The sequence below is a fragment of the Podarcis pityusensis genome, assembly GCF_964106645.2.
Source record: "Podarcis pityusensis genome assembly, chromosome: 13".
NCBI lineage: Eukaryota > Metazoa > Chordata > Lepidosauria > Squamata > Lacertidae > Podarcis > Podarcis pityusensis.
In genome coordinates this window covers 16774967-16793271 of record NC_138038.1, presented here as the reverse complement: position 1 = coordinate 16793271, position 18305 = coordinate 16774967, and the positions used below count along the sequence as shown (strand labels likewise).

General features: G+C 46.5%; 1 protein-coding gene across 8 annotated transcripts in view; it reads right to left on the bottom strand.

Moving 5' to 3' along the window:
- SHANK1 (SH3 and multiple ankyrin repeat domains 1) overlaps positions 1–18305 on the bottom strand; it is a 114207-nt gene that overhangs the window by 47536 nt on the left and 48366 nt on the right. For 7 of the 8 annotated variants that reach the window (XR_013978539.1, XR_013978540.1, XR_013978541.1 and 4 more), the window contains 5 exons: positions 17857–17923; positions 15523–15808; positions 12931–13097; positions 8906–9019; positions 4229–4304 (listed from right to left, as the gene is read on the bottom strand). Coding sequence is in view for 5 of the 8 variants with exons in the window: in XM_080976455.1 (XP_080832581.1) it covers positions 4229–4304; positions 8906–9019; positions 12931–13097; positions 15523–15808; positions 17857–17923 (710 nt within the window). In the remaining 3 variants the exon portion in view is untranslated. The remainder of the gene's footprint in view (positions 1–4228; positions 4305–8905; positions 9020–12930; positions 13098–15522; positions 15809–17856; positions 17924–18305) is intronic. The other variant, XM_080976457.1, reaches the window with a different exon arrangement.

Genomic DNA, 18305 nt, shown 5'->3' with positions numbered 1-18305 from the left:
CTGGTTCGCCAAAAGCGGCTTAGTCATGCTGGCCACATGACCCAGAAGCTGTACGCCGGCTCCCTCGGCCAATAAAGCGAGATGAGCGCCGCAACCCCAGAGTCAGCCACGACTGGACCTAATGGTCAGGGGTCCCTTTACCTTTACCTTTTTAATGCAAGGATAGTACATTACTGTCTACATTACTGGGTTGATGTAAAGACTGCTGAGATGATCTAAGCGAGTGTTTTGAGCATGGCAAAGCAGTAGTCTCTCTTTCTGAATATAATATAAAATAAATGTTATCATGTCATATCATAAAACAGGCTTGCTGGATCAGGCCAAAGTAAAAAGGTGAAGGAGCCCTGGGTGGTTAAGTCCAGTCAAAAGCGACTATGGGGTTGCAGCACTCATCTCGCTTTCAGGCCAAGGCGTTTGTCCACAGACAGCTTTCCGGGTCATGTGACCAGCATGACTAAACCGCTTCTGGCGCAACGGGACACCATGATGGAAACCAGAGCGCACAGAAACACCGTTTACCTTCCTGCCACAGTGGTACCTATTTATCTACTTGCACTAGTGTGCTTTCAAACTGCTAGGTTGGCAGGAGCTGGGACAGAGCAATGGGAGCTCACCACATTGCGGGGATTTGAACCGCCAACCTTCTGATCAGCAAGCCCAAGAGGCTCCGTGGTTTAGACCACAGCTCCAACCGCGTCAATCAGGTCAGTGGCCCACTTGATCTAGCATCCTGACCAGATGCTTATAGTTACAGATAAGCAGTGCTTTTTTCAGGGGGATCCTCAAGGGTATGCAGTACTGGCATCTCTTTTTGTTGTTGTTGTTGTTGTTGTTGTTAAAAAGTGTGGCATTTAACAACTTCATGGTGAGTACTGGCACCTATTTTTCTAGAAAAAAAGCACTGCAGATAAGTACTGGATTACAATTTGACTTGGGGAGTACAAAAGAAAAATAGGAAAATCCTTTAGATTTTTAGCTTCTGGGAAGTCTTTTGTTTTTCCCCTTCTCCAACCGTAAGGCATCTAGCCACAGAAATATGCTTTCTACCACTCTCACCGCTACTAGTACTACCACTAATAAAAATTATTATAACTTAAAAAGACATTGTTATCCATTATGGGAATACATGTATGCTACTCCGGGCTTTCTAATGCATTCTTTCCATCCATACGGGGCCTCAGCAGTTTCTTAGTAAATGTTATTCTTTTTGACAGGCATGCACACGTTACCCATAATCCAACATGTTTCAAGCCAAAGCAGGTAAAGCAAAATCAGCTTAACTGTCCAATGGGAATCAGGAAACAAAACCTTTAATCACAGTCACTTAGGGCTTGCTGCCTTGAATGAAGTGGATTCTCGTCCACCTAAAGTCTGTGTCGTAATAAATCTGACGGTCTTTAAAGCTAACCCTGTTTGGCTTTAGGGCCCCATTCATCTTGGCCAAGTGGTTCATCCATTCATCCAGGGGCCAAGTAACAGCACTGGGTTTGGCCCAAAGGGGTGCGGCTACCCCACAATCTCTCACATGCACACTAAACAGCCTGGATAGCTCAGTTGGTTAGAGCAAGGCACTGGTAACGCCAAGGTTGCAGGTTCGAACCCTGCATGGGACAGCTGCAAATTCCTGCATTGCAGAGAGTTGGACCAGATGATCCTCAGTGTCCCTTCCAATGTCAATTCTATGAATCCATAGCAATCCTCAGGTGATTCATGCAGTAGGGGTCTTACTGCTTTTTGCTAATTAAATTATCAATCTGATGAGTGGGGAGGAGGTAATTTCCATCCACATCTGTGTGTGGGGTTTCCTCCCATTCCAGCTTTGTCTCTGCTTCATTTGGTTTTTCTTTTTGCTGCCGTCACCAAAATTTGGGAGAGGGACTTTGGGGTGGCGGCGGATCACAAGCCCTTGAACTGGGGGTTAGCAACCCCTGTTTTAAAGTGCCACGGTACTCTTCATTACTGCAGCAGACAAACATGACTGCCCCTTAAACTTGTATGTAGAAAGCAGTCATAGAATCGTAGAATTGTGGAGTTGGAAGGGACCCCAAGGATCATCTAGTCCAACCCCAGGCAAGGCATGAATCTCAGCCAAAGCATCCATCACAGTTGGCCATCCAACCATCCAATCTCTGCTTAAAAACCCCAAGGGAAGGAGAGTCCGCAACCTCCCATGGGAGACTGTTCTACTGTCAAGCAACTCCTTCTCATCTTCTTTGTCACGAGGTTCCCACTTTATCATATCCCACCTTTTGACTTGAAATCACCGTGAAACCTTCAAAGACTCCTGACAGAACCACCAGGCTGCAAAGGATGAGACAACCATCCAATCCATTCTTATTGCATGCACTAGTGCCCCTCCTGTGTGTTCCCTCTTTACTCTCAATAATTCAGACTCTTGAATGCTGTAAGCCAGTGATGGCTAAACCTGGCCCTCCAGCTGCTTTGGGACTACAATTCCCATGATCCCTGACCACTGGTCCTGTTAGCTTGGGAGGATGGGAGTTGTAGTCCCAAAACAGCTGGAGGGCCAAGTTTGGCCATCACTGCCGTAAGCAGTCAGCCAGAGTAAACCGAACGCATCACACCATGATGCCTGTCGAGCACATCACTATGTGACTCAAGCAAATGAGCCAAGCCGCACGCTACAGAGGAACGTAATAAGCAGATCAGTACCTGTTCCTTCTCAACTCCCAAAGACTGTTATTTACCAAGTATGAAGCAAATCCTATTCACAGAGCAATCCCATGCCCTATTACTCAGAAGTCCCACTGTGTTCAACAGGGCTTGCTCTCAGGTGACTCAGCATAGGCTGCAATCTCACTAAGCCTTCCTAAAAGTTCTTCTTCTTCTTCTTCTTCTTCTTCTTCTTCTTCTTCTTCTTCTTCTTCTTCTTCTTCTTCTTCTTCTTCTTCGTGAGCTTCAGCAGTCTCAAGTTGCGGCTGTTCTAGAAGCCACAGAGGAAATACTAAAGATGCCCCCCTCCACCCATTTCACTGTGGGCTCCTGCAGATGACCTATTTATTGAGTGTTCATCTTGATTTGCTTTCACAAATCTGATATAGAAGTTAGATTATATCTGGTCTGTTTTGAGTACAGGTATTTGTTCTGATCTGTCTGCAGGATGTTTACGCACCTCTGTGAATCACATGTTCATCTCACACTTTCCAATGCGTTTCCTTGCCACTCTCCTAGGCGGAAAAAGTCTGTTTCTTTTTCAAAGTGGATTTGTTGTGCTGGGGCGACAGAGTGCTTAAATCCACTTTAATTGCGTCAACCTAAATTTCCAGAGATGCTCTTGTCTGGAAGGGCCTGAAGCCCACAGAACAGAAAAATCACATGATATCCCTAATAAATATATCCAGTTGTCTTGAACTCATGGATACTTTGCTTCCACGACACAAAGAGCAAGTTAAATTATTTTATGTTTCCAAAAGTTAAGGTTAGTTAATTAATAATCAGTAGCAACTTGTTAATTAGTTATAATTCCCTCTTATAGCCACTGTCCACAAAATTGCAAAAAAAGATTGCCCCTTCAACAGTTTTGAAATTAGCTTTTTTCCTCTCGATTAGCTTGAAATCCTTTGGTTTTTTTGCCCTATTTCTGACCCAACAGCCACATTTGCATGATCAGATCTTGGCTTAATAATCCAAGATATGCAAAAGCATATCCCTTGCTACCTCTCTTTACATGAGCAGTAAAACAAGCCAGGAAGCATGAGTTACTCATAGCTCCCTGTTATGCAAAATCCCAAAGTAGACAGGATTCAGACGCCGATTTTGAACTGCATCCTTGCTTGTTTGGAAGCTGTTCATCATATTTGTCTTGGCTTTCACAAGATAGGAAGCTATGCTTAACTGTGACTTTCTGGTTTGTTTCACCACATGCGCAAAGAGGCAGCAAGGGGCTGTGTTCACAGGCAAGCTGCGCATGCATTTCATGGCTTATTGATTTGATGCTGCAAGCATAGATAGAGAGGCTGCCCTAGAATTTCACTCACAAAAATCAGAAAACTTTGCTGTTTGGACTGGAGGTAGTGTATGGGTTTTCATGAGTCTAAAGAACAACACACAGAAACTGATTATATTTGGATATGAGTAAGATGTCACCAGAAAGGGTGCCGTTAATCCACTTAAACTCTGTGCACCTTTGCACGGTCACATTTCAACACAATTCCACCTTGCACACAACCACAGATTGCCTAACCTCTTGGGATCACCGTCCACTCACCTGGGGGCATCAAAACTGTCGTAGGAGCCAACCGTGTAGTGCCTGAAGAGTCGCTTGGCTTTGTCACTGCGGCTCTCTGTAAAGCAAAGCAGAGAAGGCGTGGGGATTAGGGTTGCAGAAGGGCACTTGGTACACAGACAGCATATTCCTTCTTAACTTTGGAACCTCCTGTCCTTCCTGCTGGTTCCTCTGGCAGCCAGTGAGTGGCAGCACAAGCTCAGCGCAGCTGGTGGCATGTCCAAAGGGGGGGAGACAGTCAGAAAGGGGGAGCTATTAGTGTGTCAACCATAGAGAAGAGGGGAAAGGAGCCAAAGGGAAGCTGACTGCATGCGTCCCTATTTTCCAGGGGCAGCCATTATTGTCTGGCATTTGTCCCTAGTAAAATACAGCCCCAATTTTTGTGTTTGGAGGCGACCGTGAGGTTGCCTTTTACAGTTGTCCTTAGCACACACATGTGCACATATGTACACTGGTGGCATGTTATTACAGTTATACCTTGGTTTTCAAACAGTTTAGTTCTCAAAGCTTTTGGCTCCCGAACGCCGCAAACCCAGAAGCGACTGTTCCGGTTTGTGAACTATTTTTGGAAGCTGAATGTCCAACAGGGCTTCTGCCGCTTCCGATTGGCTGCAGGAGCTTCCAAACATTTGGTTTCTGAACGTTTTGGAAGACAAACGGACTCCCAGAACAGATTCTGTTCAACTTCCAAGGTACAACTGTATTGTAGTTAGTAGTAATATAGCTTTGGATCTACAATGACTGGTAGTCACTGGTGACAAGGACTCCCATGCAGGCAAGCAAGTGAGCTGGTGGAGTGCTCCATCCCAGCGGTAGCCCATTCCATTTTGCCGCCTGAGGCGAGAGGAGAAGGTGCCACCCTGTGCATTTGCCACGCAACCTCCTTTGCTGCCCCCGCCACAGGTTGTAGCCTCCAGGTTGCGGTGAGATCTCGTGAGAACCCCGCGGAACTGCGCAGAGGTCTCTGATGACGCTCCAAAAACCGGAAGCTAATGCAGATGCTTCTCCTTACATCTCTGGTTGTGGTAGAGGAGGTCTGCCATGGATTCTGCCTTCAGAGGTAGCTATCTCAGTCTGCCTTACGGATGGACCATTCCTCCATCATAGAAACCAAACAGGCAGCTACGGGAGGGAAACCCCCTACTTGGACCCTGCATACAAATGTATTGGGCTGCTGCAGGAAGGCTGGATCTCTCCGGCCCTCCTCTGCCATGCCCCAACAAGGTAGTAAAAAACTGTGCAGGCTAGTTAGGTTTGCGGTCTTACTTACAAAATTAATAATAATAATAATAATAATAATAATAATAATAATAATACTTTATGACTGGTGCCATCACTACAATTCTTTTGGCACCAGAGTAAAACCTTTGTATTTGCCTGGGCACTTTAAGTACAGGTGATTGCTGTTAGTCCGTTCTATTGCTTTAACTGCTTTAAAATGTGTTTGGTCTCCTTGGAAGAGGGTATTGCATTTATCTGGGTATGACTAGTTTAGTCGCATCACTTGTACATACCCTTGCACCTATGAGGATGAAGGGTAGTTCATATGTATAAAAATACATTTGAACATAAATGTCCTTCTTGACACTTTGCCGGCCCCCCGCCCTCTGCCACTCTAGAACTCTTTTGAGCAGGGAATTGCCTCTTCTTTCGAGTAATGATGAAGGCACCATCTAGTGCGCAGGCTGCTATTTCGCACATTGCATCTGGTGAGGCTCATTTTGAACTGTTAGGCGTAGTAACAACATATTGTAGGACAATTCTGTCTGGGAGAATGTGCTTAAATCGCATTCATCAGATTTAGCCTGTGACTAGGTTAAATCTGTCTCAGTTGTCTATAAACAAAGAATGCCAGCCTACCAGTTCCCCTCAAGGCCCTGCCTAACTGCCTATTGAGATACTAAATATTGCCAGATGTGTTTTGAGTTGCAACCAGTGTTATTATCAAGGTGCTGGTACTCACCATGAAATTGCTAAAGTAAGTGCCACATGTTTAACATTTGAAAACAAAAAAGGTCCAGTACTGCGTACTCGTGAGTACCCCCAGAAAAAAAGCACTGATTGTAACTATTTTGTAGTGAGCACATACAGATCCAATGAGATTGAACTGTCTCATTAAATAATCTTGCGTTTACAAAAAGGGAACCAGTTGCAGCCAGTTTACCAATCCGGTTACTCACACCCCCTTCTTTAGAAGCCAACGTGGGCAGCTGATGGCAGCAAAAAAATAACGCAGCCAGCCAGCAAAGTTTCCAACAATGTGCAACGTGTGTGTGTGTGCATGAAGGGTTGTGAGTATAGGAGCATCGTTGTAAATGTGCTATGGTCTGATTCGCACATCATGTTAAACCGAAACATGATGTAGTGGAAATTGTGGCTACTTTGCTCCTGCCCGATTGTTCTACTGCTGAGTTAAGCCATGCCTTGGGCTTAGCATATTGTCCAAACCTAGGTTCATGGTGAGACTAACCACAAGCTGTAACCAAGATTTATCCCATGGGTTTGTCCAGGAGAGTTAATGGCTCAGAGGTCATGCTAAGTCAAACCATGGTTTAGTGCAGCAGCAGAACAACAGGGAAGAAGCAAAGCGAGCACCATCTCATGTCCAGGAGCCCTCATGCATGGTCATGCTGTGAAAATCAGTCCACTGTCCCTGTATTTCATTTTGAAAATGGGGAACAGCATGTGACAGGAAGAAAATATGGCCACTTTTTAAAAGTGTGGTGGTCTTCACTTCCTAGAGTTTGGTCACAGTTAAATTGCATGATGAACATGAAGACCAGGCGTGAGGAAATTAGGGCCCTCCATGTGTTATTGGCAGGGACGTGGGTGGCGCTGTGGGTTAAACCACAGAGCCTAGGGCTTGCCGATCAGAAGGTCGGCGGTTCGAATCCCCGCGACGGGGTGAGCTCCTGTTGCTCGGTCCCTGCTCCTGCCAACCTAGCAGTTCAAAAGCACGTCAAAGTGCAAGTAGATAAATAGGTACCGCTCCAGCGGGAAGGTAAACGGCATTTCCATGTGCTGCTCTGGTTCGCCAGAAGCGGCTTAGTCATGCTGGTCGGAAGCTGTAGCCGGCTCCCTCGGCCAATAAAGCGAGATGAGCGCCGCAACCCCAGAGTCGGCCATGACTGGACCTAATGGCCAGGGGTCCCTTTACCCCTTTACCTTTACCTATGTGTTATTGGACTACAAGTTCCATCACCCACTGACCATTGGCCATGCTGCCTGAGGCTGATGGGAGCTGGAATTGAATAACACTTGAAGGGACACCCATGTTGTAAAGAGTGATAGAAGATAGAAGGTGGAAAAGTCTCTAGCGGTGAAAATCTGGGGACAAGTGTGCGTGGAAGGAGCAGTACACTGTTGCTGCTGGTGATGGCGCTTCAATTCCATGCTTTAAAATAATAATAAAAAATGCTCAAATTTTGAAAAGAAAATCTGCGATGGAGGAGGCGGGGGCAGAATTTAAACCGAAGACTGTTGCCTACTCTACTTTTATTTTGGCTGTCCCTCCATTTTCTGGCTTCTTCCCTCCATATGGGTTTCACATGGAAGTGAGGATGACATGTAATGTCAAAAGGGGGCCAACGTGTTCTTCCTTGAAATATATGGAAATGTCATCATCCCATAGTGATTAATGCTAAAAGCTAAAAAGGTGTAGGGATAGAAGATGAAAGGGCGTGATAAAGCCCCTATTGAGGACAGCCAAATTACCTCACAACAGTTTAATAGCATTCTTCCACAGGGGCATGGTGTGGGGGGCTTTTTGTGGGGGAAATGACCCTTAAGCAAGCAAAGATAGCTCCCTGTACCTGCCACAGTGACAAAACTCATTTCTGAAACATGGAAGAGGAGGGGAGGAAGAAGCCTTAGCTACTGGATATTAAATGCATGGGTTGTAGTCACACTTTTACCCACTGAAATAAAATTTTAGCCATTGGAATTAACGGACCTAAGTTAGCCACGACCATTACTTTCAACATGTCTACTCTGAGTAAAAGTTACTTGACTATAATCCTTTGTCTCCTTCTGCGCAGCGCAAACGCTTAACAATTTCTCCACGTCCCCCCCCCCAAAAAAGTGCTGAAAGTGTCTCCCCACTTTTGAAATTGTCGAGTAGGGCTGATAAGGTAGAGAGGCACTTTTGGCCAAGCACAAGCTATGTGGGTGCCCAGCCAGCCAGCCTGTCAGACATGCCTTCTTTCAATAATAATAATAATAATAATAATAATAATAATAATAATAATAATTTATTATTTATACCCCACCCATCTGGCTGGGTTTCCTCAGCCACTCTGGGCGGCTTCCAACAAAACACTAAATATTCCTTCCCTTCCCTTTCCATTCTCCCTAGTCTCCTGCTTTCCTTCCCCCCAACAGCCAGTCAGCATTCTGTGCCCAAACAGCGTGCTCAGTCCTCACTAAGCTGCTTTGAGATTTCCCCCTTACTTGGGGGTTCCTCTCTCCTAAAACCGTTTTGTTTTGTTTTTTGCACTTCTACAAAGCTTCCCCCAAGACTGCTGGTAACTCCCTCTTATACATGGATGGTGCTATTTTGGCTACATAAGTGTGTGTGTGTGTAGATCTAGATAATTTATATGTACTTGTGTGTATATATATAGGAGAGAAAGGGGCTAGAGGGCAGTTTGGAGCACCTACCTTGCTTCCCTTCCTGTGATTTATTGGGTACTTCCTCCACGCAGTCCGATGGGAACCAGCCCACACGGCCCTTTACCTGTCCCTCCCAGAAGCCTCCTTCCCCAACACTCAGCACTGAAAAGGAGAAGGGCACTGTTAGGGGTGCGAACACGCTTTGGACGAAGGTGGCCAGCCGTTCACCATTTTGTTACTTCTTCAGAGCCGCTGTGGCACAGGGGCCAAACCTGACCTAACAGAGACCTGGTTAGAGTAGCAAACTGAATCCACTTAGCCGTCGTCGTTAAAAGCCCTGCCTCTCCCCCCCTTTTTTGTGAAGGTGTGCTCTCTGAGCATTCTCAGATACTCCCTGCATCTGGGGATCCTGCTAACATGATTTTAAGCTGATAAATAAGTAAGTGTTGGGTCGTTCTGTGTGGAACTTGCTTTTTGTTGTTGTTTCTAGTCCCCAGCATCTGAAAGCAGCATGGCTGGGCCACCTGTGGCTCTCCAGATTTCACTGGACTACAACTCCCATCATCCCTGCCCATTGACCATGTTGGCTTGGGCTGATGGGAGTTGGGAGTCCAACAACACCTGGAGGGCTGCAGAAGGCACACCATTGTTCTGCAGGTTTTTTTCTAGACAATGTTGTGATCCATCACCTTTCGTTTTACATCTTCTGCTTTAAAATACAAGCTTCTAGAGCATTGGGGAAGAGGCGGGAATGTTGTTTAAAAGCATGTATTAGAACCCTCACATATTCCTTGGGATGCTGGGAAAGAAATCTAAATGCGTATTCTGGAACAGTGATTACTTAACTGTGCTCCACAGTCCAGCAGTACATACTCTCCAATATCTTGACTCCCAAAACCATGATGCACGTCTTCCTAGCCATGCTCCTGTGCAAGTCACATGATCTGCACGAGACCACAGAGTTCAAAAGATGTGAATTTTGGGGCTCATGCTCTCGCAGAAGAGCAAAATGCAGCCCTGAAAATGTGTTGGGTGTGTGCGCTCGAGAGATCTTGGCATAAAATGGTACGAGATCACAGCACCCAAAAATGGCCACTAGTCTCCGTTTTTCCCAAGACACTTTTTTCCACCAGGCCCAGCATTGGAAGGAGACATCCTTAAGGAGCTGGGAAAGGACTAGCGTTGCTGACTAGAATGCTTTTCTGGGGCTTCAATGAACACCAGTTGTCCACCATTGTCAATGCTCCCAAAGCCCTAAAAAAAATCCTTAGTATGCTGTGTTGAAAGCTTTTGATGTAGGGGAACATTCAAAAATTATGTTCTCCATCTGCACTCTGAAGTGATACAGTCCATTGTACCATTCCCCGAATTCTGCATCCTCAAGCCTACTTAACTCTGTAGCTTGTGTAGACCAGGCCTTCAGTAAAACCTAGTCCCTTATCTTAGGAAGAATAGGATCTTCATCTCCCCTAGTAATTTGCTTACTGCACAGTGTCTTGAGATCTTCTAACTCCTTTGGAGATTGCTAAATACTAGTTGGCTGGGTTTTCTGCAGCGTTTTTGAAAGCCAGAAGCCAGATTATCAACACCTTCAATATCAAATATACAGTGGTACCTCAGGTTACATACACTTCAGGTTACATACGCTTCAGGTTACAGACTCTGCTAACCCAGAAATAGTGCTTCAGGTTAAGAACTTTGCTTCAGGATAAGAACAGAAATCGTGCTCCGGCGGCGCAGCGGCCCCATTAGCTAAAGTGGTGCTTCAGGTTAAGAACAGTTTCAGGTTAAGAACGGACCTCCAGAACGAATTAAGTACTTAACCCAAGGTACCACTGTACATCTATAAGCATCTATCCAAGCACCATGGCCCTCATCTAGTTTGTGATCCCATAGCCGCTTACTTGGGAATGAGCTCCATTAAACTCAGTATAGGTTTGCTCTGAAAGTCTTTGTAAAAAGGTCTAGCTGACCAGCCTTCCACTGAGCTGTGCAATCTGCAGCAGTTAGACCACTGAACTCCTATTTGTGAGTCCTCTGAAATCACTTGCAGACCTCCATTTTGTACCGTACTATTTAGGAGATGTCACACCATTCATTTAAGGTCCTATGGCTATGTTGTTTCACAGCATTTCTTGTACTGACAGCATTTTTGCAGCAATTAAAACAGTCTTGTTTCACAGCATTTCTTGTATTTGTAAATTGAGCAACAGCACAATTATAAAACTTGTAGAGATTTCACTGGCCGTTGCCTGTAGAATCAATCACCAGTTCTATAGGGCATGTTCTTGGGGGCAGAGATTTGTGCTGGTTCACAATTGCTCCCCACCCCATTCTTACTTTTAGCCCTGCTTTGTACAACTGCACGGGAGTGCAGAAGGAAGTTTCTTATTTGTAAGCCTGTGAAGTGACTGGTCTCCCTCCAACGTGGTGGCAGTAAAAGAATGTTGCAGTCCTCAAAGAAGAAGCTAAGCAGAACTGTGGTCTGTGATACAGTACAGTTTAAGAATCACTGCCCTAGAATATCACAGCCCCATTGAACACAGCGGGTGCACTTTCAACTTCATGGCTCTATCTTCAGTAGGGGAAATATCATAGCTCTGAATGACAGCACATGCTTTGTATTTGGAGTTTGAGTCCCAGCATTTCTAGTTAAAAGGATCTGGTAGTAGGTGATGGAAACGACATTTGCCTGTGAACCTGCAGAGGCGCCACCAGCCTGCGGAGACAGAGGGCGGCAACACCAGTCCTATGCAGAACAGACTCACTGAAGTTAATGGACACAACTTAGTTTCATTAATTCCGATGGGTCGACTCTGAATAGGACAGTATTGGGCTAGATGGATACATTTTCCACAGCTTATCTAAGGAGACTTCCTACATTCCGACAGAATATAACACGTCTCCTATTTCAGGTACCTACCGCAGTTCAAAAATAATCCCTGCTTCACAAAATTCTGATCTGGCCACCTTTCTCTGGACACAGACACACACTTAAGACAACGGGCCACTCATGCGTGGCTGACAGATGCACACCAAGACATTCTAGACACCAACTAAAGACCACACACGCACACACAAACAAACACAAGCCAAGCCTCACAGTTTCCCTGATTCTCAGCTACAGCTGTATCAGCCAAACGCAAGATTCTGAAAGTGCAAGGTAGGGGGCAACCTCCCTATACAGTCGTACCTTGGTTCTCGAACGCCTTGGTACTCGTACGTTTTGGCTCCCGAGCACCGAAAACCCAGAAGTAAGTGTCCTGGTTTTCGAATGTTTTTCAGAAGCCAAACGTCTGGCGCGGCTTCCGCTTGAGTGCAAGAAGCTCCTGATGCCAATCAGAAGCCGCGCCTTGGTTTTTGAATGGTTTTGGGAGTCGAATGGACTCCCGGAATGGATTAAGTTCGAGAACCAAGATTCCACTGTATTCAGAGAGAGGCTCAAGTTCCTTCCTGACTAAGGGACCCATCAAACCCTACCATCTGGGTATATATTGTTGTTTCTCCCTGCTCCCATTGAGTGTAAAATCTGGGTTTCCCCACTCATGCTGAGAAAACTGTGTGGGCACACGTTGGGGGAAGTACTCCATGCTTTTAAACTGGGTCCTTAAAAAAAACCCCAAACACTCCATGGAGTCCTTATCTACCCCGCATGTAACATGTCTTCCATTTCCCATAGGTCTAGATCAGCCTTCCTCAACCAGATGCTGCCAGATGTTGCTGAACTGCAACTCCCATCAGCTCCAGTGATCATGGGCAATGGTCAGGGATGGTGAGAGTTCCAGTCCAAAACATTTCCAGGGCACCAGACTGGGAATGGCTGGTCCTGAAGATTCACTCCCTGGCATCAATGGAAGGGATGGGTAGGACTATAATTATAATTTCTCTCTTTCTTTCTCTTTAGGAAGCCCAACTGTTCTGCTTCTTCTTTTTTGTGTGTGTGTGAGGCTGGCTACGACAAAGTTAAAGAACGCCCATGATAAGCCCTTTGGTCTCTCCCCAAGAACCCAGGCGTCGTGGGGCTCAGAGAGATTCCCTAGGCAATCCAAGGGTGTGCGCAGAGATCAACGTACCCTTGATCTTCTCGCCCTTGCTGATGGAGAGCTCACCCTCGGCCTGGACCTGGTACGGTTTCACAGCCATGAACGTGCGACCAGGCACAGCCGAATAGAGTTTCCGCTTCACTCCCCGGCTACTCAGCGTGCTTCCCCCAGCAGACTCCTTCTGGTAGCCACTGGAGCTGCCAAGAGAGAGAGACCAAGATTTAGGCAAGTATGATCCGACTGAGTCCTGAACCTGACCTGCATCTTTCTCCTCTCGCCTCTGCTCTACCCTACAGAGAGAGGCCTCTTGCAAACACTCTGATTTTCCTCATTGGCCTGGAGGGCCAAGCTATGCACTAAGTTAAAATGCATGTGTTCACTTCAATCTTTCTGTCGTGATTATCATCAACATCACTGTCATTGTCATCATCCTTTAACATTACAGCAGCAGGGTTCCCTGTTCAGGATTCAGACTGCAGCATACAGGGAATGGGGCTTCATGACCCTTCCTCCCTGCACCATGATCTCAACAAAAGTTTCCTCCCAAAGCTGTTACCAGCCCAGGACGGAAGCTGCTACTTCTTGGGCAATTAGCAGCTGGGGTGGGGTGGGGTGGGGTGGATTTTTCATTAGGACTGCTGCAAACTCTCCATCCAACCCTTTATGACACATTCCTGGTTGCCTCTTGCTATTCTTTTTGAAATATGTAAATTTAATGCACATTTAATGCAGCAGAAGTGTGGCCTGCGATAAAATGTTGCAGCGCAGTGTGTTCTTGTTCAGGATCCCAGTCAGCCAGCTCGGCCTTCTTTCAGGAGACTCAATTCCATTCCATTCCTCCTCCCCATCCTGGTCTTATGGTTCCCCCAACAACACTTAACAAACATCCTATGCCTCCAGAGCATAGTCCAAATTGGGCTATTTTTGGATAACCCCTCGGTGCTGTTTTGCCTACATAAGGATCCACACTCAGAGAATGGATTTACTCTTATTCCTCCTGTCTTTTTTCTCCAGTGGGGCTAATAGCACAAAAAAGATTTGTGGTCTTGATTGGGAGAGTAGTGCAGAAATGAGAGGTGGGAGCCGGGGATTTAAACACCTCCACCTGCCCCCAATGCTGCTGCTCTGGTAAAGATTGAAGGCTATCCCTCTGGCTACTTTGAAGGTGTTGTGTTTGGCTTTAAAAAACAAACAAAACACTGAGAAATTTTGATCTCCCACTTCATATCCATTTCAGCCCCAAGCCACTCTTTTTCCCAAGAGGAGACAGATCTCATTCTATCTCAAGGGCGTGTTGGATGCAGAGGAATGGTGGGAGGAACCAGCTGGGGAACCCCCAAGTGAAGAAGGCTTAGAGCCCAGGGGTTGGTGGTGGGACGACGACGAGTGGTCAGAGGGAGAAGACTAGGAAGAGGAGGTGTTGGAAGCTGAAGAGGTAACCGTGCTCAGTGAGCTGAGAAAGTCTGTGGCACAGAGAAATCCAGAATCAGAGGCAGAAGCTAAAGCAGGAGACAAGGGAGGCAAAGAGGCAGGTATTGGTCAGGCTTGTGAAGAGGCACATGTATCTCCTGCTGTGACAAGCTCCCCTCCCTCCTGGTCTCCCAGAATCAGGAGAGGCATGAAGAGGGAGAAGCAAAGACAGGGCTGCAGGTGCAGTATCTGATTGCTTGGGAAATGCCCTGGAGAGGTGGAGACATAGCTGGCTATGGAGAGGTGGGAAACTTTAGTCTCAGCAACTGCTTCATGGGAGAAGACTTGAGATTAGGTCTGACACTCCTGTGCTGATCTTGTTTTGCTAATAATCAGCTAACTCCAATTTGCTCGGGTGATTTACTGCTGGCTCGCTCCTGTCGGGTGTTCCTGAACCTGTCCGATCCTGGCAGCTGTGCCATCAGGAAACGACTTGGGGACTGATGTCCAGGGCCCAAGCAGCAGAATGTGCAGGAAGCACCCAGGTTCCCCCAGTAAGCAGCAGGCTGGCTCAGCACATTTTGAAATACACATTATCATATAAAGAGCCCCCAGTAAGACCATTAAGTCTAGGGTCTAAAATTATCCTGCTGCATCACTGGATCCCAGCCCCTTTCAAAGGGGAACCAGGTTTTCAACCCCCTCCCCCTACTCTAGAGTACCAATGTGGCATTCTGGAGGCCTTCCCCTGGCACAACAAAGCCCCTGGATGCCCGCCACACCATTCATTATGAGGCACCAAGTGTTTTCTCCCTTGAAAAGTACATAAGAGCTGAAGCTGAAGAAAGTGATGAACTTTCCCATTTCCTCTTATCAACTATATGTGCTTTTCCAAAACCGAGATTGGCACCTGAGCATCTCAAGAGAAAGCGAAGCAACCAAGAAGACAGGGGGAAAGGGGAGCAATTTAGGTGACTGAGGAACGCAGAATAGTTGGGTGAAAGAATAGGTGCCAAAGGAATCGGGGGAGAGAGAGGACGAGTGTGTGTGTGCATGGACAAGCACACACACTAGAACCAGTGAAACAAATCCTCTTGAAATTGCAAAAGAAATCCACTGTAATCTTCATCAAATCACAAATCACATCTGTCTCTATCGGCTTATCTCAGATCACTGAAGCCTGGAGCCTCACATATGAAGCCCCAAGCCTACCTGGGTCGACCGCGCTGCTTCTTAGCCTCGTCCGTGTGGCGCCCGCGTGACGGAGAGCGGCTGCGAGCGCCACGGGGACTGCTGGAGCTGCGCAGGGTTCCCGTGGTGATCTTCTGGCTCTGCACAGCCACAGTGGCAGACGGGGTGGACGGCGGGGCATAAAGCATCCAGTCCGGGAGGTTCATGCTGGTGTCGCTGTTGGCTCGCAGCAAAGTGTGCGGCACCGCCAGGCTCTGGGAGCCGTCCCGACGCCGGCTGACGTATTGCGGGGTCTCCTGGAAAGGGACTGAAAGGGACAGCCATGTCAGAGGACAGATTTGAAACAGGAAAGCTGGGGAGGAGAACATCATGGGGATTTGTACCCTGAAACCAAAAACCTTAATGGGTTGTGAGCACAGCTGGTGCAGACCTGTGTGTTACGCTGCAATTTCTTGTGGGAGGCTAGCATAATTAAATGTTCAGGTGGTGTTGCTGGGCATGCCGTTTAGCTTCTCGGGACTCTCACCTTTCATTTTTGAAAAAAAAACAGGGTTCTAGGTCGCATGGTCACACGGATGTGCTTGAAAACGCGTGGGAAATGCCTATTGGAAACCCAGAAGCCTGAGGGGCAGCTGAAAAGGGTTTCCAGCAGTGAGGGAGAAGGCTCTGGCATCCTGCACAGATCTCTGTCGCTCCCCACTGACTGGCAAAATCTGAATGTGTGAAATGGGGTGACTTGTTGGCTCTAGGGTTGAGTGAGGACCTTTCCCACAGAAGTGCCCCCAGAAGACCTTCTGTAATGCTGGCGATCTCAATGGCTGTGAGCCTACCTGATAACCATGGCTATGAGCTGGCATTTTACATTTCCCGCAACGTCCCACAGTGTCCTACATAGCCTTGCTATGGAGCACTGTGGAAAATCAAAATGGCAGCCCTCAACTTCCCACAATGTCCTGTAATGGTACTATATTGGGCACTCTGGAGCATTGTGGGAAATTTAAGATGATGGGCAGAGATCAGTGCAGGCGGATACTCCCTCCCCCACAAGATTCTGGGGTCCTGGCAGCTGCCCAAGGGTGCTGAAACTGGGCCTGGAAAAGAGCAGGCAGGAAATGGCTGAGAGGAAAATGGAAGAGGTCAAGACACTGATAGCATGGAGAAGATTATGACAGCAACAGCAGTGCAGAAGTGGGGAAGAGCTCAGCTATGAAAGTCAGGCTGTGTCTATCAGGGCTTGCAAAACATGCCAATTTCCTGCAAGTTAGCACAATTTTTAAGAGAGCCCAAATCATGTTTTAAATCTCCAGTAATGCAGCAGCCTGGATAAACAAGTGAATTCCTAGGTGCCACCATCAAATGTCCAGTTACCTGGGATTTCTTCAGCGTTGGTCTCTGTGATGTCAACTAAGTGGCACAAAACAAGCAGTTGGTGCCATATCCTACTGCAGACCTAAGGCCCTTAACAAGCTTTCATTTACATTTTAGAATGTACACTTCGTGAATACTGCTAAGGCAGAAGACAGTAACATATAAATCAATTGTACAGTCTTGCCAAGGTTTTCTATTTACTTTATGAATAAAGAAAATGCAAAAACCAAGGTGTCATTTGTGAAAAGAGGCTCAATGCTGAATTTAAACCAGTTCAGCTCTCATGGGCTAGAGGCATCATAATGCTAAACCCTTGTTAGAATGAAGCAAGACTTTCCAAGGTTGTTCACTTCCCCCTCCTCACTCCTATTCTGGGCATGGCTGCAAAGGGATTAGAAGCTTTCACTTCTGTTTTAGATCGAAGTTGTTTAGTCGTCCAAACACTAAACTGTGGTGAATCTTAACCATACTCAGTGAAACCAAACCAGCTTCATAAACCGCAGTTTGAAGATACGTTGTTTCCGCTAGCGATTGCTAAGATTAACCACAGTTTATAGTGTTTGGACAACTTGCAAAATTTACGTTAATCTAAAACAAAAGCAAATGAACATGAATTATTCATTGCAGCTGCACTGAAGGTGAAGGTAGAGGAACATGCAATCCCAGGGCGAGAGGCTGGGTTCATTTTCATAATGCTAAATTGTGGCTTAGAGTTATGACCAGACATGTTATCCCCACAAAGTTCCCTGGGAATTGTAGTTGTGAAGCATTCCTATAAAATTCTTTTCCTCATTAGAGAACTACAATATTCAGGGTGCTCATTGGTACTGGTGTGTGTGGAGGGGGGAAATTGGTGTAGGGGAGGAAGTGTAGCCATATAGCCAAGAGGACTTACGTGTGAGTAGGCATGTTATCTAATTGTACTGCAAATCCTTTATGTTCGTAGTGGAGGAATGTTAACAGCACCCACCCTGCAATCAAACTCACCAACATCTGAGTCCCGGTGGCTCTTGATCAGCTCTCCCAGCTCAAAATTCCCTGTAATGACCGCAACCTAACATGGAGAGAATATGTGTATGCACAATGTTTATTTTTCCTCAGGAGCACTGACAAAACTGTACAAAACTAGGGATCTAGTTTGTTTGAGAAGCTCAAGGCTGCAGTGATTGGATCCCTCCATTTGGCCCTCTGTTGCCGGAATCCACTAGCTACCCAACGTAAGGCAATTTCTTAGCCCAACCTGCGGGCTAAAACTGGGGAAACTTGTGTCCACTTCAAAGTGGAGATTTCACATTATGGCTTGCTTCTTCATACACCCACCTCCCCAATCCCTGAAAAATTAAATATCAGGGAGAGCAGTTTGAACATGGGTTTTCCCTGAGTTTTCTATGGTTTAATAGTAGCACATCGTCATCATCATCCTTCATATGAACCCT